Source organism: Acartia tonsa, chromosome 8, assembly GCF_053477335.1.
Source record: "Acartia tonsa isolate MP-2025a chromosome 8, ASM5347733v1, whole genome shotgun sequence".
Taxonomy (NCBI): Eukaryota; Metazoa; Arthropoda; class Copepoda; order Calanoida; family Acartiidae; genus Acartia; species Acartia tonsa.
Window position 1 is genome coordinate 22321509 of NC_137267.1, and position 24040 is coordinate 22345548.

Consider the following 24040-nt stretch of genomic DNA (forward strand, 5'->3'; position numbering starts at 1 on the left):
TTTCCTTCCCCAAGGGAATTTCGTCTGAGAAAAAGAATTCTTAATGAAACTTCATATTTGTTGAAATATACCCTTTTCTCTTTAAAAAAAAATAACAGCATAATATTATACATTAACATAAACAAAATAATAAGTTTAAAATAATATAGGTGATGAATTAGAGAGACAAATCTACAGATACAGCAAGGATAATCTTGTTCTTGTTAATGTTTACATGTTTACATTTATATAGGTGATGAATTAGAGAGACAAATCTACAGATACAGCAAAGATAATTTTATACTTGTTAATGTTTACATGTTTACAATTATGTAGGTGTTGAATTAGAGAGACAAATCTACAGATACAGCAAGGATAATATTGTTCTTGTTAATGTTTACATGTTTACATTTACATATATAGGTGATGAATTAGAGAGACAAATCTACAGATACAGCAAGGATAATCTTGTTCTTGTTAATGTTTACATGTTTACATTTATATAGGTGATGAATTAGAGAGACAAATCTACAGATATAGAAAGGATAATCTTGTTCTTGTTAATGTTTACATGTTTACATTTATTTAGTTAATGAATTAGAGAGACAAATCTACAGATACTGCAAAGATAATCTTATACTTGTTAATGTTTACATGTTTACATTTATATAGTTAATGAATTAGAGAGACAAATCTACAGATACTGCAAAGATAATCTTATACTTGTTAATGTTTACATGTTTACATTTATATAGTTAATGAATTAGAGAAACAAATCTACAGATACTTCAAAGATAATCTTGTTCTTGTTAATGTTTACATTTATATAGTTAATGAATTAGAGAGACAAATCTACAGATACTGCAAAGATAATCTTGTACTTGTTAATGTTTACATGTTTACATTTATATAGGTGATGAATTAGAGAGACAAATCTACAGATACAGCAAAGATAATCTTGCACTTGTCAATGTTTACATCAAGAACCCTGTTGTCACTAAAATTAAGTAAGTAATTATATATTATAACAATTCTATTTAATTTGACTAGCGGCTACGCCTAAGAGGCCTCTATGGGCACATTAGGGGGGGGGGGGGGTTTAATTCGATAACTCAAATTTTCATTTTAGATTTAAAAAGAAAAACTTGTTTTAAAATTGGAGGGGTGTAAATGTTTTATATAGGAGATTTATCTTGAGAGGGGGGTCAAAAAAAAATTTAAAATCTTCCCAGGACCCATGAAGGGCTACCCTGTGAAGAAAAACCATAACGGTTCAGCTGTTAGAGAAATCTTTTGGTACAAACAGACAGACAGACAAAGTTTCTGTTACTATATTATAAGGATGTCTTTTATCCAATTTGGCCGATTTCATGTTTAGAGACTTAATTTTATTGTTTTTTTTAATTTTCGATTCTTTAAAGTGTAGGCATGTAAACAAAAAATTAATTAAAATTCATTTACAAAAAAATATATTTTTAAAAATTAATTATGTAAATGTATTTAATCTATTTTAATAATTTTCAGACGAGATCAAAAGATTCCAATAATCTGGTTTGTTGCTAACTCTGGTGGTATTCTTGGACTTTGTATGGGTTTCAGTATGGTCACAGTAAGTTTTTATCTTATCTTATTATAGACATCTTTCCGCGGATATTAAGATAAAAAAAATGTAATGATATAACCAGTTTAGCAAGTCCCAAGGGGCCGACGGCTTGGGCTAACAAAATTGCTATTAATATTATGATTTACATTTTTATATTTGTGAAAAACTGTCTGTAATACGATGCTATACAGTGAAATAGTAATATTGGTTAAAACGTGTACACAATTTGATAAGAAAAAGCAGTTATTTTTTTTATTTTAAATTAAATCCACATATGTTAGTCAGCTATAAACAGTTAAATTTCTTAGAGAAACTAGCATTCAGGAAATTATATCGGCCAAAAAAATTGTATCTCGTATTATTGGAATAAATCGTTTGTGATTAAACAATAAACATAAACACAATGGTTCGTCCGCTAGAAATTTTAATTTTCCAAGATAAATAGGTGGGATGGTAGCTTTCAGGGGAAAAAGTACCAAAGTATTAGCAGCTTAAATCTTTGAAAATTATTGATGTTCCACATTTAGGTATGAGTAATAGTCTCATCAATTGAATTTTGAGGGAGGGGACAATCTAAATAAATTTTCTCAAAAAAATCTATTGAAATTCTTTTCTCTATTAAAAAGATAATATTATGCTGATGGGTTGAAAATCCCTTCAGGGCCCCTAAAGGTCGTGAAAACAATCGCGTGTTTTTTTATGAAAATAGATAGGTTAGTGTTTTGAAATAATTTGCACACATATTTACTTTTAGGTATTTGAGGTGCTACATTATGTTCTTGTTTGTATTTGGAAGGTTGTCAAATCAAAATCTAAGGTAGGCCTTTCATATTATATATTTTTACTAGCGGCTACGCCCCTAGAGGTCTTTTGGGGCACTTGAGGAGATGAGAGTCGAATATTATAACCCAATTTATTATATTAGATTTTAAAAGAAAAAGTAAAAAAAAAATTTGGGGGGGGGGGAGATTTTTTTTTCAGGGGGGTGCTCCACTCTTATTTTTAATTTTAGTTAAAAAATAAATTTTTTTTTTGGTGGGGGGGAATTTTTTTCAAGGGGCGATTTCTCTTGGGAGGGTGGAGGTACCCTCCCCAAAAATAGTTATAAACCTTCCCGTTACCTATGAAAAGCTACCCTGTTAAGGAGAACCCGATCGGTTTAGCGGTCAGCGAGATCCTTCGGTACAAACACACAAACATACAGACAAACAGACAGACTGTTATTTTAGTATAAGGATAAAGTGCATCTAGTTTTTAATTTTTTTATCAATTAAGATTTTTAAATGCTTTCTCGTCATATTTATGATCCTAACAGAGACCTACAAAATGGTGGGCTCCAAAAATTTGTCTATGTGAGTAACACATTCTTTAAAATGCCCTGCTCCTTTACCGATTTCCATTGGTTTTGTTTTGCTGAAAGAATTAGAAAATAGTTTTCAGTCGTCCTATTTGTATATCTATCTGATAAAATGGTAGAATGTAATCTGTTCATATGAAATTCATATTTTGGCTATAAGTATCAAAAAATAGTTTCCATGGAATTTGGAAGTCTGTACATGAAAGGACATAAAACACATTTTGATAAAGTTAATCTTGTAAAATAATTATATTGTTATGTTTTGCACATTATGAAGATTGTTTAATCATAATTTTTCAAAGAATATGACACGTTATTCATATCTTCCCATTCATAAGAAATTAATTTTGGTGGATTATTTCCATAGTACTTGACGTCTTGCTAATTCCTCATATTTTTAGGGCATCCTATTGTCTAGAAATAATTAAAACATGGCAGTTTTCTACAGAGAGAGAGGGGGGGAACAATGGGCTGTTTATTACACTAGTTCCGAAAGTTTTATAATAACTGTTTCTTATTCGTTGGATGATTTTGATTCGTTAGTTTATTAAGTTGAGTGTTAAACATTTCAATTACATATTTCATTCTACTAAAGGGGTAATTTTGTGTGTCATTCTAGGGATATATATCAATTTGTCGGCCATTGTATCATCCCTTTAGATCCCTGGGTTTTCTATCATCTAGAATAGCTTTGATCTTTTTTTTTTATCTTTTTGAAGCTGAATTAAAAAGCAAAAGATAACTTTTTTGGTCTTTCTACCTTATGAATATACTAGTTGCTCTATCCTTAACATCTAAAGGCTAATTATTCTAAAATGAATAAAATAGCTTAAAACCATCCCAATCATTAAACCTAAAAATTAAAATAGTCTAAAACCATCCCGGGAACTATGTGAAGGATTTCTAAAATGGAGAACTCATGCAGTTTAGTAATTATTGAACTTCAGACAGAAAAACCTTACTACTTTATATAATAGGATAATCAATTCAACACAAATAACTAAAAATCACGCAATGACCAACCAATTACGCAAAGAAATATAGTCCCGGTCGTGGCAACGCCTCTTTAGGGGCGTTTCGTCTTATTTTCACAGTAGCTTTACCCCTATTTCTTGCCCCTGCGGTGGGCTCTAACCCTGCGGGGCAATCACATAACCCAACTTAACCTCACATAACCTAAAATAACCTATCAAAAGCTTCTGTGAAAATACGACGAAAGCCCCTTAAGAGGCATTGCCACGAAAGGGACTATACCCGAAATATCCTTAGGTTGTGAAGCGAAGTGAGAATCCAGATATAACCATAACTGAACAGATGAGTGGGTCTCAGTGTTTCTGTTCCAACAGAACCAACTCCTCCTGTCTATATAGCTCCAAGGAGGACAGCTCGTTTGACCGGTCCACCTGTAGACTACTCATGTCACGGGTGGAGTCCAATTGTTTCACAGAAGGGGGTGGAGCTGGGGGGGTTCATGCAACTGAGAGAAATCACAATAATCAAAGGTAAAAACCTGGGATATTAATGCTTATAATAGTATCCATTTTCAAATCTCAATAAATTGTTAAAAGAGGACTAATACATAGGGAAAAGAGGCCAAAATGTTATTCATTGCTTTCACTCAAAACTTTCATATGCGATTGTTTAGCAAATAGTTTGTGGTCCACAAAAATGTGATATTTATTTACTATTTAATTTAAAGATTGTCAACCCGTCGGACACTTTGTTAAAGTTAAAAAGATTTAAATTACCTTAACCCTTAACGGTCGGGGGGGGGGGGGGCGTTGAACGCCCCCCATCCGGTTTTTTCTATCTCATTTTCTGTGTGTGAAAGATAAAGAGCCCAAACTGCTTGACTTTCAAGTATGGGTGTGAAACATAACTGAAAGTTGGAATTTTTTGAATATCTCCATCCTGGCGGGCACAGGATGCCAGCAAACCTGGCAGGGTCATCCAGGTAAAGATCAAAAATATTTGTTTTGACTAAAACAAAGCATTTAATCATACCAAAATACTAAAAAATCCTCTAGTAGTACATCCTAATATAAAATACAGGTGTTCAAGTCACTTTCAGGTTCCAGGTATGATCCTGCAGGTCCTGATCCTCGAGGTCTCCAGAAATCTTTAAAAGGCTCCTGTGGCCGCAATTTTTGACTTAGAGACTTCAAATTTTAAACTTAAGCTTTTCTTACATGTCTACATAACGTATTAAAATTTCATGAAGATCCGCCGCCGTTTTCCCACCGACCGCCGACTGCGGCAGCTGCCAATTACAGGTGCGGCCGCTGAAATTTATATTTTGATATTTCTAATGTAAAATTTACATAAAGTAAACATTTTCTGAAAAAAAATTTTCTTCTAGCTTCAAAAATAAGAAAATTACAGCCGTTTGAAATTTTTAAGTAAAAAAGACCTAAAAACAAAGGTTGTTAAATAAAAGGGTGAAGGAAGCGACTTAGACTTATAAAAATTCATTATCAAACAGGGGACTTGCACAAAAAACTTTAGCCCTCTAGCTCTAATAGGAACTGAGATAATAAGGGGGGGCGTTGAACGCCCCCCCCCCCCCCCCCCCCCCCCCGACCGATTAAGGTGCGGCAAGGGGCCCGACTGTAAAGGGTTAAATTCTTAGCATTAAAAACTATAATACTTGTAGAACCCAGAGTCTTGATAGTTGTGAACAACAGAGAGAGGAGGAGTTTAAACAAAATTTGCTTTCACATTTGGATCAACATCAAGATAGTAAAGGTATCACTTTTACATTACCATTTATTTATAGTAGCGAAGCTTCTCTATAACTTAATTTGTCTGTCCGTAAGTCCGGTCTTAACACTAAGGAAGTTAAAAAAATGCTTATTTTTGTAAAGATAACCCTTACCAAAGAGCATCCAGTATATAGACTATGTTTATATGTAAAGGTTTTGTGATTTTTTATTTTCCAACCTTATCGTTTTCTTTTTCAATAAAGCTTATTATTTAACCACAGAGCATCTGCTCTATAAATCTTTTGTCTGTTTGTCTTGGTGATTCGCTACTAATGTATGTTGTCACATTTTATAAACTATTGATCTATCCCAGAATTTTGCTTTGACTTAAAAGTTCTTTGTTTCTTATTTCAGTAAAATGACATTTAATAAAAGTAATCTTAGATGAAATATAATTCACATGTTTAGAATTTTTACATTGATTTTATGACCAATATTTAACCTTACTTTATCAACATATTACGAAAAAATAACAAAATTGCGAATGCCAAAAAATCCTTATACTAAAGTAACAGGATATTTGTCTGTTTGTTTGTGTATCTGTGTGTCTGTACCGAAGGATCTCGCTAACCGCTGAACCGATCGGGTTCTCCTTAGCAGGGTAGATTCTCAAGATAAATGACAAAAAAATCGAAAATTTTAAAAATATATTGGAGACTTCAACGTAACATAAAGAGAATTATCGTAACATAAAGAAGTAACGTAGAGACTTTACCAAATAAAAACATCTAAAGTGCCACTAGATGCATCTATGGGCGTAGCCGCTGGTAAAATTTAAAGTTGTATTGTATGTACATAAAAATGTATACACCAGACAACTATTCTTCAGCTCGGTGGGTGATAGCTATTTAACTCTCAACTCCTCTATTCTTTCACTTTATTGTAATATTTTTAGACATGTATTATCACTGGTGTTTATCCTGTACCCTACAAAATCCATGTATCATTGCTAAACTCAGACAGGTACAGCTGCTTTCAATATTGTCATTTTATGCTATGTAATAATCAGGGTTCGGCCGTGCCTCAGCCGCGCAAAAGTTTCAATTAATCACACCTGTGTCAAAAAAAATCTAAAAAAATAGTTTGTCTGCTTAAAAAAAGGTTTAGATATCCACCTAAATTTTAAAAATTTGATATGACGATTTCACCGGGGCCTGCCAAGTCCTAGAAATATAAATGAAATCCATTTAATGCTATCTTTAAACAAGTCATATACATAATTCCACCAAAATATTCTTTGATAATATTTTGTTCAGTCCCCCTGTTAATTTTTTTCTCCCTTTGGTGAAAAATACTACAATGATCGATCAACAACGTACTAAAACCTGGTGTTTGAGAAAATGAAAAAGGGATTTAGTTCAATTAAAAAATGCATTGCAGTACTGTTTTTTTTTTGCAAAAAGTGGAAATCTAATTCGCGGATTTATCACTACTTAACACACTTTTTTACCCATTGGGTTGCATTGGTTACAACGAAATTCATCTGTTGTTTGTTTTTGTTTTCTATATTCTTTCAATCTTGAAAAATTAATTAGATTTTAACTAAACAAATATTTGAACATCACAATAGGATTAAATCACCGGATGTAGAATATACATGGATGATATACCAGGAGAAAAATTGTCATCAATTTAGGTTGAAAATTCTTCTCGCATTTATAGGTCGGGCCTTTTATCCAGTAGAAGGAAAGAGAATGTGGTAAAGGGGGGAAAGGGGAGATCGTTATTTTAGCCCGCTACAGAGTTCACTTTATTATAGAACTTGAAAATCTGGTGTAAGATCCAAGTAATAAAACAACCATTATTAAATTTGGAACAAAAGGGATTATACTGGGTTTAGCAGGTTATTTATATAGTATAATTAGTTTTTAATGAAATTAAAAAAACTAGAATTTTACTAGAATTTACCCAAAAAGGATTATTTTATGATTGTGCAGAATTAGTGGGGGGGGGGGGGGGGGAGTGGGGTTGAAACTATCTGTTTGGTTTAATACATTTATTTTGTTCGCCCCCCAAAAATTAATATATTTTACCATTCCCATGTCTTTTTTAATGAAAAATTAAAGTCTTTCAGCCCAATCTAGCAGTTCTTGTTCAGTCTATACTATTTAAGAGATAGCCTTTGTTAATATCATACCTTTGGATTATTACATTTTATATTTCTTATGTTTTAGAGAAGATCCGAGAGCATGTTAAACCTGGTTGACCGCCCAACTCTCCCCAGCCATACCGGTGCTAATAAAGAATCAGCTGATACCAGTCAAAATGGCGTCAACTCGTCAGATGACACAGCAACACAAAATGGCGCCAACTCATCATCAGATGGCGTCCCAAAAAATGGGGCCAGGTTAACAGCTGATTTTCCTAATTTTGGCAAGAAATCAGATTGTGTTGATACTCAACCTAAATTTGGGGCCAAAATATCAGCTGATGGTAATTGTACAACAAAGAAAAGATGGTGGAGTAGGATGAATGGAAAAACACACAGGGAAGTGATAGAAATCAAGAATATAAAGGGATAAGACAATTGCCGATAAATTGACGTACATACCTATTGAAGATTAATAAAATTGCCCATTCTATAGAATACAATTAGTGGTCAAAACGTTGGACACTCAACTTAATGAATCAACCAATCAAAATTCATTAAAAGTTCACAACGTTGTTAAGCCAACGAATAAGAAAAAGTTATTATGACTTTGGAAACTACTGTAATAAAACAGCCCAATGTCCCCTCCCTCCCTGGATAGAAATAATTTAATCAGAGCAACTGCATTAATTTTTTGAAAATAATTTTTTTGTCATTTGACAATCTTTTGAAAATCATAAACCTAATTAGTCAACAGTTATATTTTATCCCTCAAATTTTCTAACAGAACTTTTACACCAATAAAAAAAAGTTAAATTACCAGTTCTTTATATTTATTTCTAATTTTTTTTTTGTAATGTCAGCATTTTTCATACTCTATCAGAGAGAGAAGAAAAAAGTAAAAATAAAAGGAGCAAGCTCAGCATTTAAAAGTATTTAGAACCCATGTAATTGCATGTAACCAAACTGTTCTTCTAGTGTGAAAAATGCATTGGTTGCACTTTGAACAAATATAAAATGAAATTCTTAAAATCTAGAATGGTTTGAAATATTTTTGGAAGCAAAGCCATTCTAAATCTAAAGCGTGTATTTGCGTTCAAAATATGATATCTCTTTTTTGTCAGTATCGCTTTATCAACTTTAAATTTTGAATTAACATCCCTTTAATCAACTATTTAGCCTTTATGAAAATTCAATATTAGACACTACCGACTACGCCCCTAAAGGTCTTTAAAATAGACGGTGAAATTAAAGTTTTCGCAAAAATTTTAAAAAAATTTTTATGAGCAAAGTTTGAAGTATTAAAAACCATATTTGCAAATTTGAAGTTATCTATCACTTTAATTTTGCAGTGAGCCGTACCCTGGTCAGCCAGGACCCGCCAAAGACAGTGGGACCTCATCCACCACTCGCAACCGCTTCCCAGAGGGAACGTCAGCAACAAGTAACGGAGGAACAGCTAGTTCAAACGGATCAGGAAAAGATATAATAAAATAAAATTAAATCTAAACCTTAAGATATTTGTGACAGGAGAGAAAACTTTAAAAGAAAACGTGGATTCAAAATTGTCATGGGATGGAAGATCGAGTCTCTGTTTATCTTGAAGAAGTTGAAGACTCATTAGTGAAATAAAGGTTTTAAACATAAAGTTAAACAAGCAGATAAAATAAAGTGGTTTCGCTCCTAGTGTAACTCTTATACTTATGTTTCTTAAAAATTTTATGTAGTTTTTTTTTTTTTTTTGGGGGGGGTTAAGTTTTATCTTACAAGAAATAGTTAAAAGGACCATTTTAAGTTTAGCTAAGAGAATAAACAAACATTAAAGCATTTCAAGATTTTTCCAACCAATAAAATTCATTTATTCATTATATCCAATTATTATTGTCAGGTCAATCTCCGCGCAGATGTTGTCACACAAGAATTCACAACTCCAACTCGAGAATTATTTCTGCTAAAACAGAATTTATCTCAGTTTCCACTCAAAATGAAACTCTCTTCTGAACAAAAAAAATTCGTTGTGTTGATGTGTAGATTGGTCGAAAAGTGTGGACACCACTATTTTGGAACCAACAAATAAGAATTCAATTCAACAAATCACAATTAAGTTACAGTATCCAAAGTTTATAAGCCAACAAATAAAACATTGGGTACAGTCCAATGTGTATTCCCTTACTGGGTGATGCAGAATAACAAGTACCATCACTGCAAGTACCATCTCATCCTGTTTAACATGAAACAGCCTATAGTACCTAATAAAAAATGCTATCATATAATACAAAAAGCCAACGTTAGGTCAGTATACATACATTTTTATTGACCAATATTAAAATGTAAACTGGCCTATTATTGGTCATTTGTATTGTATGACGTCATTTCTTATTAGGCACTGTTAGCTGCTTCGTTTAATATAGTTTAACTTGATTTTTAATTTCTTCGTTTTCATTTGTGCATTAATACTATATCTTTTTATCTGAGTAAGTCGTTAATATGTTAATACAATAACAGCCAAAAAGTTTAAGTTAGTTGGCCTATGTGATTATTTGCACGGCTGTCATGCACCTCCAACTAATAAAATGTCTTTATGAGATTCTAAAATCATTCATCCATTATTCTATTGAACTAATAACTATGGAAATTCTTTTTAAGAATAGTTATTTCTCGCATCGTATTATAAATAGCTTTCCGCGTATATAGAATGTACAATGATAAAATTAAAACCAGTTTTTTTAGCACCGAGGTTCCTATCCACCGGATTCGAATGAATACGAGAAAAGTTTTGCCTTTTTAATTTTGTACAGAAATATATAAGCGGCCAAAATAATATCGACGTTTTTTTTATTTCTATAATGGCAATACTAAATTCAAATATATATAGCATGGTCTTGTCAAACATATTACGATGTATAATATTATGGCTACAGTTCTTAGCACATAATTTAAGATTGTCTTTAATTATTACAAGTTTCAGACTTTTTTCTTCATATCTATCATTAAAACAACACTATAAACAAGCATAAGACAACAGATAAAATAAAAGTTAAGAAATAAAATGAAATGCTTATATATAAATAAGTATTTTGCAATCCATACTGCAATATTCCATTATATTACTTTGAACATATATTAATTTCATATCTAAGAGAGGAATTGTGAGAGCGAGGAAAAACTAAGCGGGTTAGATTTTAAAAAGACGTAAATTTGGTTGGAAACTGCAAAATATTTTGCTGATGTTTTAAACGAGAAAAGAAATCTTAAATAAGAAATTTTAAACTTTCTTTTATGAAACTTGAAGAAATATAACAACAAACATGGTTACGTGCAAAAAGAGCGAATCTAATGAAATATTTTCGATAAATATTTCTTTACTAACATATATTTGATATTGAAAAGGTAGATTTTCCATTCAATCTTAACGTTCGGGGGAGAGGGGGGCGTTAAACTCCTCACTTTTGGTCGGAAATTTATTATATATCAGGGGATATGCACAAAAAATTTTAGTTCTATAGCTCTAATAGGAGCTAAGATAATATGAGAGGGGCTCTCGACGCCCCCCCCCCCCCCCTCCCACTGACCGATTAAGTTTTGGAAAGGGACCAGACTGTTCAGGTTTAAGGAGTGTAAACTGTATTTGAAAATTTTAATTCGATTATCAAATGTATTGTTGGAGTTTGCAAAGTTAATAAGAAACTTTTACAATTAATATTCAAATTTTAGTCTCTATTTTCCTATAATTTTGAACTTTAAATTTGAATAAAAATATGCGTTTGAAAAAAAGAAGTTAAAAAAATTGCATACTTTAATAAAATGATGTAATTTCTGAGGTAAATAAATATAAAGTACACGGATAATTATGTCTAGAAGAAGCGTACCAACCTCAATTATATTTAAAAATTAATTTAAAAGTAATTTCTTTGTGAATATGTCTGTCTCTCTGTAGGTAAGGATCTCGCCAACTGCTGATATATTTTTGTAAGGTTCAGAAGGTCTTTAACCTTTTTTGTGGAGTTTACAATAAAAAAACTAAAGCTGTAAGTGAAGTGTCACCTTACTTCTCCCCTCTTACTCCATGTGCCACTAGAGGCCTCTAGGGGGCGTAGCCGATATCAGCATAGAATGGAAACGTTTACTTGTGTGTGTTGTGGTGGATGTGTATAGGTGCACTGTGGTATGTTGAGTGATGACATTCATAAACTAGTTATAGAGTAGCTGCGTTATTAAAAATTATCTATAAATAGAACAAGGAAAGAAAACGGTAAAATATCTTAAATTTAAAAATTGTTTCTACAAATATGATACTGTGCTCAATTGAAATTGTCAATTTAATAATATAATCATCTGCCTTTGAAGTAGTCAGCTGTAATCAAACTATAATTATATAAGTTTTAATTCATTCTAAAATAATGGATGTATTATTACTTGGATCTTACACCAGCTTTTCATGTTCTATAATAAAGTGAACGATGTAGCGGACTAAAATAACGATCTACCAACCCCCCCCCCCCTTTTACCTTATCCTCTTTCCGCCTACTGGATAAACGGCCCTTCCAATAAATACGGGGGGAAATGGTAACCTAAACGATAATTTTTCTTCTGGTATTTCTTCCACGTTTATTCTGCATCCATTTCAAAAATATAGTTAATGAGATAAATATGAATGGAAAATTACATAAAACTGCTATATAACAAAAAAAATGTATAAAATTCTATTTTATTTCTCGGAGATACGGAAAGGTTCATGTGTGACGTCATAAAAATACGTATAAAAAGGAAAAATTAGAGGAGAAGTGGGAAAAGAAACCCCTATAAAAGAGATAGATTTAGACGTATTTTTATGACGTCACACATGATTCTCTCCGTATCTCCTTATTTCTTTCAAATTTGATAATTGAATATTAAAAAAACCTATTATTTTTGTATATTAAATTTCCTAAAAGCTCAATATTAGTTAATTTATGTAATAACAATGGCGCTGACCTTTAGTTTAATCAAGACATTTTTTCTGTTCACCATAGATAATTTACTAGGCTCTTCGTCGTGTAAGGTTAAGAGTAAGAGAAGGGGGAATGCATTGGCGCAAAAAAGGCGCAACTTAATACCATTCACTGTCAGAACTTCCAAACGAAGGTCGTTCAATCAAATGGTTGATTGTCTACAATAGTTGGGATGTTAGTTCCTTAAGATCTGCTATAAAGGTTCTGCGATATCATTATCCTTTCTAAGAAAATAATTTTAATTAAAAAACAACATTTAAAAAAAAATTCAATCAAAATGTCTTTTTTTAACAAGAAGGACAGAATATATAGAATATTTAAAACTTAGGCTCAAAATTCCAACTCTTCATTATGTCTGTGATCTATTAATAGCATAAAGTTAATTAGAGTTCTATCTATATCTAAATAAATATATAATATTGACCAAATCAAAACTTAATTGCAGTGGCAGAAATTCAGCAACTTAAGAAAAATGTTTTGGAAAAATTTGAGACAAAATGGTTTTATTTTGTTGTTGCTGATTTTTTTCAAATGCAAAAAATCTGTTTATAAAAATCTTTAAAAATTATTAATTCTAAAATTATATTGATATTTCATATATAAATCTCAGTAGTAAAGCCTTAATACTATGAATATAAAATATATATTTAAAAGTCTGTTTGAATTAATAAAAATGTTTTTGTCAAATGTCGTGCTAAAAATATAAAAAAAATGCTATATAATTATGTATTATAATTTGATTTTAAAGTATAATTATAATAAATATATTTATCATCTGTGTTTGGGTTGATTTCTTTAAACATCCTTTAAACTGGAAATCTATAAATCAGACAAAAGTAAGCATATACGCCTGAGGGCAGGGTTAAAGGGGTTTTACCCACCTTGAACTTTGAAACCCCTCATTTTAACCCCATCAAACTAAAAAATAAATTAGATTACGCATTTCAAACCTATGAAAACCCTAATTTTAACCTCTCAAAATAAAAACTATGTGTTATTATGAACAAAATCTGCCTTGTTTGCTATCTGAGTATAAGAAAATTGTAAAATAAATAAACTTGCTTCTTATCTTAGCAATGTCTATTTGAAATATGTAACTGCGACGAAATATATAAATTTGTTATATAAAATAAAAACAAAATGTATATCCCCCAAATGGATGTAGATACACGTGGATATTATGACTGGAAAAAATTGTCGTCAATTTAAGTTGCTAACATGGACATTATTCATTGGTCAAATCGTTCATCCAATATGTGGGGTTGGGATAGGGTAATGTGGGTGGATGGGGTGTATCGTTAGTTTAGCCCGCTGTAAGTTTCACTTTATTAGAGAATCTGGTGTAATATTCAAGTAGTAATATACCCATTATACTTCAAAAAAGCATAGAGTGTACATGGACATGTAACCAAAAGGAAAAACGTGAATTTTTTTCTTTTTTTGATTAGAGAAATCTCATTTTACATTCATTTTCAATAATTTATGTCGACTATATGGCTTGAAAGAAAGTGTTCATAGTTGACATAGTACAGTATGTATCCTATTATATAAAGTAGTAAGCTATTTTGTTTGTAGCGAAAGATATCGCTAACCGTAGAGCCGATATGGTTCTCCTTTACAGTGGAGCTTCTTATAGGTACAGGAAAGGTTTTTAACTATTTTGGGGAGGGTATCTCACCACTCCCAATAAAAAAGACCTCCCCCCCCCCAAAAAAAAATTAAAATATTTTTTATGTACTTTTTCTTTTTAAAACTTCCCTTTCCAATCGTAAGTGCTCCCAGAGGCCTCAATGGGCCTTGCAGCTAGTATAACTATAAAGTGCTGTTGATATAATAGGGAAAATTACAATATTTGATGCATTCCTTCAAAATATCTATCGTGCATTAACCTCTCCCCCCATCACCTTGTTTTTAATAAATATGGGAAGAATAGATTATTTGTATGCCTAACCCCTGCGGATGGCTCTAATCTGCAGGGATACTCACTATTTAATATAACCTAACATAATCTTATATAAAGTAATAAAGTAAAAAAACTTTACTTTTTTTAATTTGCATCTTAAAATAAGTGTGGTTGGATGTGCTCGACTGTGTACTTTGAGGGAAACTGCCCAATATTTTTTTTTCAAAAACGTAGAGTTGAAGAAAACACAGTGCAGTGCTGGCTAATTCCTTTGCAGACAGATGGTTATTATTGACTGTTATCCAACTAGAACTGTGTCAAATAATAAACATTATATTTACAAGAATGTAAAGAAAGTAAGAGTAAAAAGAATAAGTGCATCATTGAATTGTAAAAGTGCATTTTTTCACTTTTTAAACGATTTTAAATGATTTATAATGATATTGACTGAAATTTTATTTTAAATATGTTGGAAATTAGGAGGCTCAGCAAAAATATTGTAGCGTCGAAATAGCGGACACTGTTAAAATAATGGATTATCAAATAATGTGAAACACGCAGCGGGCTAAAATAATTATTCTTCCCTTCCAACCCCTTTACCCAATCCCCCTCTCCTACTGGATGAACGAACTGACAAATAAATTAGCTCCATGTTAACAAGCTTAACTGACGACAATTCTTCCCATGTCATAATATTCATGTGAATTCTAATCTACATCCATTGTTAAAACAAAATAGTTGCTTTGCCATTGGTTTTAATAAAAACAAGGATGACAACATCTATAAACGCGAAGCTCTGAAACGGTATGACAGACGAACATTAACTCTTGTAGTGTCAAAAGACATACTGACATTTTTAAGACTTGATTATAGAGATGCTTCGCTCAAAATATTTTAGCTTATTGTCAATAATCCAAAAATCAGATCAATCGGATGATTTTATCATATAAAAAAATTGTTGTTTAAAAAGTAAAAAATCGACATTTTTAAAATGGACGTAAGGACATTCTAGTAAAGATTATAGAGTTGCTACGCTTTCTAAATCGTACCTAACTAATACAGCAATCACCATGCAAAGTTTGAAATATATAGGACAATTCTAACAAATTAACGAAAAAAGCTATCCGTTACGGACGGACTGTCTGACCGACCCTAATTAAAGAAAAGCTTCACTTTTAAAAACATGTGTTTGTTATCACACACCTCTTCAGCACGCCTACGCCTCTTTGTCCAAGTCCAGATAAAATATAATCTTGAGGAATCAAATTGCTTCAAGTAATTCTTGGAAATTATTGATATTTGATATGTGTGTTGATAAGTTTTTCTTTTCAATATTAAGCTTCGTTAACTTTCTAATAAACAAGAAATATAATTAATAAAAGCAAAGCTTACAAATAAGATAGGAATAAAAAACATTTATTACATATAGTAGGCACCTGCAAACCTTTCAAAAAAATTCATTTTAGGGGTGCCATAGGCATATTAAGCCTGTTGTGTAGGTAATTAATATGTATCTCGGCCTAATAACGCGTCAAAACATTAAAAATATTTCTGCTATTTCAGATGCGCGACATAAATTGTTAAGACTTACAGACAAAGGTTGTGCAATGAAAAATTACATTTTATTTGCTAAGCTATTTTTAGTTTAGAGTTACACTAAAATAAGAACTATTGGTTTATCGTGTCTTCTATTATCAAGATTTAGTTTTAGAGTAGCCGCAAACCCTTTATCACAACTGCTTTCTCAAACTTATATTTTCTGAAGAAAAATGTATTCATAGTTGTTTGCTGACTTCTAAAGAAATTACACCTTTAAAACAGGTATGTTACTACATTACGTAAATGTTAGTCAAGCCAAGTTCTATTTCAAATTCAAGTTTATTTTAAAAGTACTTTAACTAATTGTTTGTCTTATTCAGTCGATAAAAAGTAACTTGATAATAGCAATTTATTGCATCGTTTTATAGACAGCTTTCCACGGGTATTAAAATGAAAAATTATAAGATTAAAACCAGTATCGTTGACCCCGAGGAGCCAGAGGCTCTGGCTAACAAAACAGGTATCAATTTTATGATTTTTATTTTGATATTCGTAGAAAATTTTCTGTAATACGACGCGATGCTATACATGCAGTATGGGTGAGAAATGGTTCTAATCAAGCGGATATTAATCGGTTTCGAGGCAATACTGGGAAAACTTCTTACAAAGGTCCTTTTTTAACCGTTATTAGGCATACGTTATCACTAGGGCTGGGCTGAATACATATTTGGCCGGATTTGAAGTACATAAACTGGTGTTTTATTATATAAAAAAAGTTAAAACTTAAAAATTAAATAACTTTTAAGTTGATCTTACATCTAAGCAATTAATCTAATGAACTATTACTACCATCAATCTGTAATATTAACCCTTAAAAGTTGGGAGGGTGAATTGAACACCTCCCCCCCTCCGTTTTATTCTACCTTATTTTTATGCATGTAAGGGCTATAACTGAGTATATACTGGTATGGCACATAACCGAGAGTTGAACTTTTTTTAATACCTCCTTCCTTGCTGGCACAGGATTCCAGCAAATCTGGCATGGTCATCCAGGTAAAACACATTTTTTTTTGACTTAAACAAAGCATTTTATGTTATCAAAATATTAAAAAATCTGAGAAATCCTAAAGTGTCATGTGTAACGTCTAAAAAATACGTCTAAAAAGGAAGGATGAGAGGAGAAGTGGGAAAGGAACCCCCCGAAAAAGAGATGGATTTTTATGACGTCACACATAACACTTAGGCTTTCTTATATATTCTATAGGGCGTCCAAGCTTTTTCATTTGGGGGGAGGGGGGTAAAAATTAAAAAGTTAAAATTTTGGGGGTGCCTGCATAAATTTTCAACACAAGAAACTGATTCAATTAAAATTATTTGTTAAACATGTTTTGAATACCCTTTTTGTACTAAATGTTCTAAAAAATGAATATTGTTTGTTTAAGTATGGCTGTTTTAAGGTCTGAAAGTATGACTTCAAAGGTGGTTGGCTCCATTGAAGCTTATCCTGGAGTATTGGAAGGCAAAAACAAAGTGACCTGCAGTTGGAAAATTAAACCTCGTGATTTTTTTTGTTTAAAAAATACAGGTGACTTCATAAAGTCTCCTATCTTTACTTGCTTAGATGATGAAAACAAGCCAACAGCATGGCAGATTATTGCCTTCCCTAAAGGAAATTCACAACAAGATTCAAAGCATGTTTCAGTTTACCTGGCGAGTCTAAACAGAAATTTGTGTGAAGTTTTCTTCAAAATTAATATCTTCCATGCCTACAGTAGATCGACCACATCAGAATTTAGAGAAAAGACCGTGAAGGGATTTCCACAGCTAATAAAAAAAAGTAGGCTTTTTCCTCTTTTCAAAGTTGAAATTAAAGCACAAGTAAGCTTCATTAGAGCTATCAACACAATGGAAAGTAAAAGAAAGCAGGAGTTCCAATTTGTAAATGATCAACTTATTCAAGACATCAGCAAAATTATGTTCAATGATGATCTGTCTGACTGCAAGATACTATGTGAAGGCCAGAAAATTAGCTGCCATGCTGTAATTCTTGCTGCTAGGTCTCCAGTTTTAGCTGCCATGATGTTTCAACCACTGAAAGAAAAGGAAACACGAGAAATATGTATAGAGGATTTTACTATTGAGATTGTAAGAGGTTGGTTTTAAATGTTAATTATACAATGGGCATTTAATTCAATTTACAATTCATGTACAAGCCTTTTTAAAGTAAAATATTTAAATTAAAAATCATTTTATGAGTATTGGTTTTACAATAAGGGGGGGGGGCAGTTTTAATGCAACCATCTCGTAATTAGTGCGCAAATGGCATAAAGAATCCGAATTTTGTTTTAAAACTTGGCATGAGTCATCCTTGGTAGGATTATTTCCCCTAAATTTAACAAAAAATTGGAAAAGTAACTGCTAACAGCTCAGCTCTTTAGCCGTTTCTTGGCTATTTCCAGGGCAAATCTATTTCAAAATTGTTGAAGTTAAGTATTAAATATTATTTTAGTGGTCTCATACAAGAGACATGATTTAAAGAGGTACAAATGAATTAAAGAAATTATTAGAAAAAAAATCATTTATAATTTCATTTTGAATTTTTTTTTAAGAGTTAGTGAACTTCATCTACACAGGAAAAATGACCAATATTGAAGAAAACGCAGCAGAATTGCTAAAAATAGCAGAGAAATATCAAATCCAACAGATGAAAGGTCTCTTATTAAATTTTTAACCTTTTCCACAAATTCAATTCCATTATACATTGGTATGTTAAAGGGATCATTTCTTGAACCTGTGATAATTAATGTTGTGGCAGCAGGCCACTAGAAATCTTACATCAATATTTTTATCTGTAGTCCATGCTACTTTATAACTAGTGGCAGTCTGTAAGCCTCTTCACCCATCTGTCCATACGTCTGTCTTGGTCAGGTCTTTTATTACATACTGGCAGCTACGCCACTAGAGGCCTCTAGGGGCACTTGTGGAGGGGGTAGTTGAATTCCATAACCTATTTTTTTATAGCTCTCCTTCCTTAATAATTTTTTATTTTTATTATCTTGGACCTAAATTTTTGTTGACTCCAACATCTATCAGTTATCTTAGAATAATACTTTTAGATACTTGTGTTACAAAGCTGATGGCAAACACGAATGTAGAAAACTGTTTGTACTATGCAGAACTTGGAATTCTATACAGGTTACATTTTATACTTTCTTTTACCAGCAGATACGCCTCTTGAGGCCTAGGGACACCTATAATGATTTCTTTTCAATCTATGTTAGGATCAGCTGTTAGCAAAAAATATCCGCTGGGAGTTGCTTTAATTTTTTTTTTTATTATTACTCTTGGGAGTGTATTGGTACCCTCCCCCAAAATAGCCATAAACCTTCCAAGGGCTTATGAAAAGCCACACTGTGAAAGAGAACCATATCCGTTCTGCGGTAAGCAAGATCCTTTGGTACACAGAGACATCATATTACTTTATTTAAAGGATATAAGTTTATAAAGAAAATGCAAATGAATGCTGAAACCAATACAATCATTTAATTCACATTGTTATGTATTAATAGTGTAGTGTACATAAACCCGCACTATTCTCCCCCCTATCCAAATAATAAGGGATGGTAATTAAATTTAGCTCAATATAATTAAAATATATATTTATTTAAAAATAATTAAACAATTTAGCAAGAGAAAACTTTACTAAGGGGGCATTTTTTGGCGTATTTTCCGATTAGTGGGGTGTTGGGGTTTAGTCAAATGCTCTTATTAAGTCAAGCCGTTCTTAATTATGACAATTCCATCTATATACATTTGATCATAGTTCGGGACATTTTGACTTAATAAGAGCATTTGACTGAACCCCAACACCCAACTTTACGGAAAATACGCAAAAAATACCCCCTTTTTAGTTAATCAGAATTAATTTTTTAAGAGTTGAAGAATTGAAATCAACAGCTGTAAGTTATGCAGTAAAGAACATAACAGAGTTGATGAAGACGCAAGAATGGAAACAGAACTCTGCCAAAAATCCAGAGCTACTATCTCATATACTGGAGGCTATTGCATTGGGAAACAAACCTAAATAGAAATCTTATTGAGTCTGTCTGTCTATGCGTCTATATAAGTGTAAGTTTTTATGTCACTATGAGTGTCTATCCATGTGTCTGTCTGTCTGTCTGTCTGTGTAGTGTAAAATCTAGCTGTTGGACTGATATGTTTCTTCTTTACTGTTAAGCTTCTGAAAATCTGCCACTCACATAAATGGCTTTCATTTTGTTGATTTATTGACAATTCCTGTCTGAGATGACATAGTTTTCTATATAAAAATAATGATTGCTTCTTATGGACATTATTGTACTTTTTACTTTATGAAAAAAAATTTAATTGTGCACAATATGTCTTTGAATTCGTTTCTGAGCTATACTAAAAAATCCTGTATCGTAATGAATTATAGACAACTTTTTTTTCTAAAAATGACAAAATAAAATTATTATCAATTTGTTTGTGACCATGGACTGTAGCCCCTCGGGGTAAAATTTGTATTGTTCTAAACTTTTCTGTAATGATTTTGATTGTAATTAGCAGCTATATGCGCAACTTGATGTATATTTTAACTATTATTTTCTTGTAATTTCTAGATCTAAAGTAAACCTAATATGTAATATGTTCAGAGATCTTGTAATAATTTTGTCTTGTGATTATGCATTTAAATTAAATAGTTGTATTGATCTTGAACGTTAATATGTTATCATTGTGTGTACTGTATCCTAATATATTTGTATAAAGCATGGCTTGTCACAACTAAGCCTTAAATCTAAACCAGTTTGGATGCATTGAAAACATTTTTTTAGATGGATTTTCATATCATGGTTAGGTTTAAACTTCTAGCTTTTTTTAAATTGTAAAAGGTTGATTTCACTGAGGCTTACAGGCAGCTGACGCACGGATGCCATGCCCTGATATAAAATAGTAAGTTTTTTGTCTAAAAATACAGGGTTCTCTCCTTTTCAGGGAGCCATTACATATGTCCGAGGATGGTTATAGGCTATTCTATTTTTAGATTTAAGTCTTATGACAGTTTTAGGTTATTTTCTGCCCATTTTACTTTTTAGAAATCATAGCTCCAAGATGCTAGGGGCGCAGCCGCTAGTGTATAATATTTTAACATCCATGATTTTTTGTATATATTGATATTATACAATACTATAATCAGAAAATATATTACAAGTATAACTTTTTATAGCGTATTTTTTATGTTGAAGCTTTTCTACATTAGGGTGGGTTCGTCTGTACGTCTGTCCATAACGAATAGCTATTATCCTTCATTTGTTTTCATTTTTAACTTAATATTAACTAGAAACTGAATTGAGACTTGATTTATTAGAACCTACTCTATTTTTTACTTTTTATTTTCATATCATTTATTTAGTATACTTACATAATTATTTTACATTTCCACATGATTAATTTTAAATCCACAATAAAAATATCAGTCTCTTCTTAGATTAGGACTTGTCAAAATTCTTCTTGCAAAGTATACACTCATTCCAACAAGTAGGACAACTCCAAGACCTAAGATAGTAAAAACGTATTTCTAGAGGGCCTCGAAACCAATTAATATCAGCTGGATAATAACCGTTTCTAAGCCATACTGAAAATGCATGTATAGAATCGTATTACAGAAAATTTTCCACGAATATTTTTATTTAAAAAAAAAATAATACTAGTTATGTTAGCCCGGTCCTTTAGCCCCTTACGGTCAGCAAAAATCATATGACTAGGATGATTATATCACACACAAAATTGTTGTTTAAAATCTTAACAATCAAGATGTTCTAAATGGACGCACCGTTTTTCTGGTAACGATTATAGAGTTGCTACGTTTCCTAATCGTAAATGTTAAGGAATCATCATGCAAAGTTTGAAATAGGTAGAAAAATTATAACATGTTGATATAATTGAAAAGACCGACCCTAATTATAAAAATTTAGGGTTTACCTACAGTTGCATAGTATACATATTGTGGCATCTGGTTGACTGTCACTTCTCCATCATCCACCTCAACTGATGTCGACCACCTTACAATAATGAATATTAAATTCAACCAGGGAGGAAGGGGACATAGGGCTATTTATTGTACTAATCCCCAAAGTTTTATAATACCCTTTTTTTCGTTGGCTTACCAACTTTGGGGACTCTTGTTGAATTTGATTGGTTGGATCATTAAGTGGTTGAGTGTCCAAGCGTGTCAACCACTAAATGTAATCCAAAGAAAAGGTAATTTTGTTTTTCATCATTAGGGATGCATATCAATTTTTTGGCCATTGTCTTTTCCATTTAGATCCCTGAAATTCAACACAAAATAAGGGGAAATGAGTGTAAACAGTACTGCAATAAAGGAACGGTTTAAAGGATGTGTGTCTATGCAAGTTACTAGCAACCAGAAACTTGGTAGTCTGTATTCAAAGAGGTAGGGGGGGGGGGGGGGGTTAATAAAATGCCTTGTTTAAAGAGTATCTTTGCTACTAAAATAATTATAGTCGTCGGAAGTTAAACCTAAATAGTATTTACTCACCCTTCTGGAGAATTAACGGTCATAGTGGCTTCAGTTTCACCAGTTTCAAAATCCACTGTAGATTCAACATGGGAGCTGGGCATTTTGTTTCCTTGAATTATACCTTCCTCACAAATAATTAAACTATCAAAGTTCGAAGATTTTTTTATTTATGTTCCTAGATTTTTTAAGGTTTTTATTCGAAGATTTTTTATTTGAAAATATAAACCATGTAGATTTTTTTTTCTTTGAATTTAAATACTACCTTAATTACTTTTAAGTTCATTCATACCTAATTTTCTGTTCAATGGCTAATAATAATAATTATACATAAAATAATAATTATTATAAAACAAAACCTAATAAACATTAAAAAAATATTTCTTTTTTTGTTGCTACTTATTATACAACCAGGGAATTGTCGTCCATATCAAAACTAGGAATTTAGAGCAATTGTTCCCTCCTGCTAACGCCTAGGACGTCCTGGGACTTTTTTTGCGGGGGGTGGGCAAAATTCTCAAAATTCCCTCCAAGACAAAATTAATGATTATTGTAGATTATTGTAGCCAACGAGTGCGAAAACTTTGGAAACTCAGAGTATATTGTCGTTGTTTTTGTACTATTAACTTCTATTTATACGCAGGCTTCGGAAATCAATAGATAGGATAATACCCAGTACCAAAAACGCGTCAAAGTAATGGAAAATTAACAGATAATGCATTGGCTTTTAGTAGCGAAGCTACTCTATAAATGCAGTATATCCGTTTACATTTTATTGGGATAGTGATAGATCCTTTATGGAAAAGTATGAATTGCTTAACATAAAATAATAAACCTGATAGGTATTTATATTGACATCTTGCGGCAAGGCACATAGCTTAGACAGTGACTTTTCTTTTTTAAAACAATTCTTTGCCTGTTCGATCTTTTCAATGTATATATTATTACTTGGATCTTACACCAGATTTTCATGTGCTCTAAAAAAAGTGAAACACGCAGCGGGCTAAAATAAATATTCCCCTCTTCCACCCCATCCCCTTCCCTATTACTGTATGAACGCACGAATCAATGAACGAGTTCCATGTTAGCAAGCTAAATTGAAGAACATTACTTTCATAGTATCTACGTATATTCTAAATCCATTTTCGTATGACAATTCTAGTGGACATTGACATAGTCCTTGTTATACCTATCAATGTAAACTAGATAATTACGAAAAAGCGTCGCAATAAATTATGAATGTGGAGTACACAGTTACCGA

The 24040-nt window shown here is 31.9% G+C and overlaps 2 protein-coding genes and 1 long non-coding RNA gene across 6 annotated transcripts in view; 2 read left to right on the top strand and 1 right to left on the bottom strand.

Moving 5' to 3' along the window:
* LOC145326262 (sodium channel protein Nach-like) overlaps positions 1-13556 on the top strand; it is a 104490-nt gene extending 90934 nt beyond the window's left edge. For both annotated transcript variants that reach the window (XM_080169468.1, XM_080169470.1), the window contains 8 exons: positions 893-986; positions 1504-1588; positions 2337-2399; positions 4209-4441; positions 5593-5684; positions 6597-6664; positions 7876-8193; positions 9147-13556. In XM_080169468.1, the coding sequence (XP_080025594.1) occupies positions 893-986; positions 1504-1588; positions 2337-2399; positions 4209-4441; positions 5593-5684; positions 6597-6664; positions 7876-8193; positions 9147-9287 (1094 nt within the window). In that variant the 3' untranslated portion in view covers positions 9288-13556. The remainder of the gene's footprint in view (positions 1-892; positions 987-1503; positions 1589-2336; positions 2400-4208; positions 4442-5592; positions 5685-6596; positions 6665-7875; positions 8194-9146) is intronic.
* A 2842-nt stretch (positions 13557-16398) lies between these two features.
* LOC145326263 (speckle-type POZ protein-like) lies at positions 16399-21458 on the top strand. Of its 3 annotated transcripts, none has more exons than XM_080169471.1 (6): positions 16399-16505; positions 17167-17276; positions 17681-18375; positions 18833-18934; positions 19340-19418; positions 20158-21458. In XM_080169471.1, the coding sequence occupies exons 3-6, from the start codon at positions 17691-17693 to the stop codon at positions 20309-20311; spliced, it is 1020 nt and encodes a 339-aa protein (XP_080025597.1). In that variant the 5' UTR covers positions 16399-16505; positions 17167-17276; positions 17681-17690; the 3' UTR covers positions 20312-21458. The 3 variants fall into 3 exon arrangements, with proteins under 3 accessions (XP_080025597.1, XP_080025599.1, XP_080025598.1); XM_080169473.1 differs by lacking the exon at positions 16399-16505 and adding an exon at positions 16516-16743; XM_080169472.1 differs by lacking the exon at positions 16399-16505 and adding an exon at positions 16606-16892.
* A 141-nt stretch (positions 21459-21599) lies between these two features.
* Positions 21600-23054, bottom strand: LOC145326264 (uncharacterized). The gene is made up of 3 exons (XR_013881806.1): positions 22801-23054; positions 22224-22303; positions 21600-21797 (listed from the first exon to the last, which is right to left on the bottom strand). It is a non-coding gene; the product is annotated as an uncharacterized LOC145326264 (long non-coding RNA).
* Between the last annotated feature and the right edge of the window lie 986 nt (positions 23055-24040).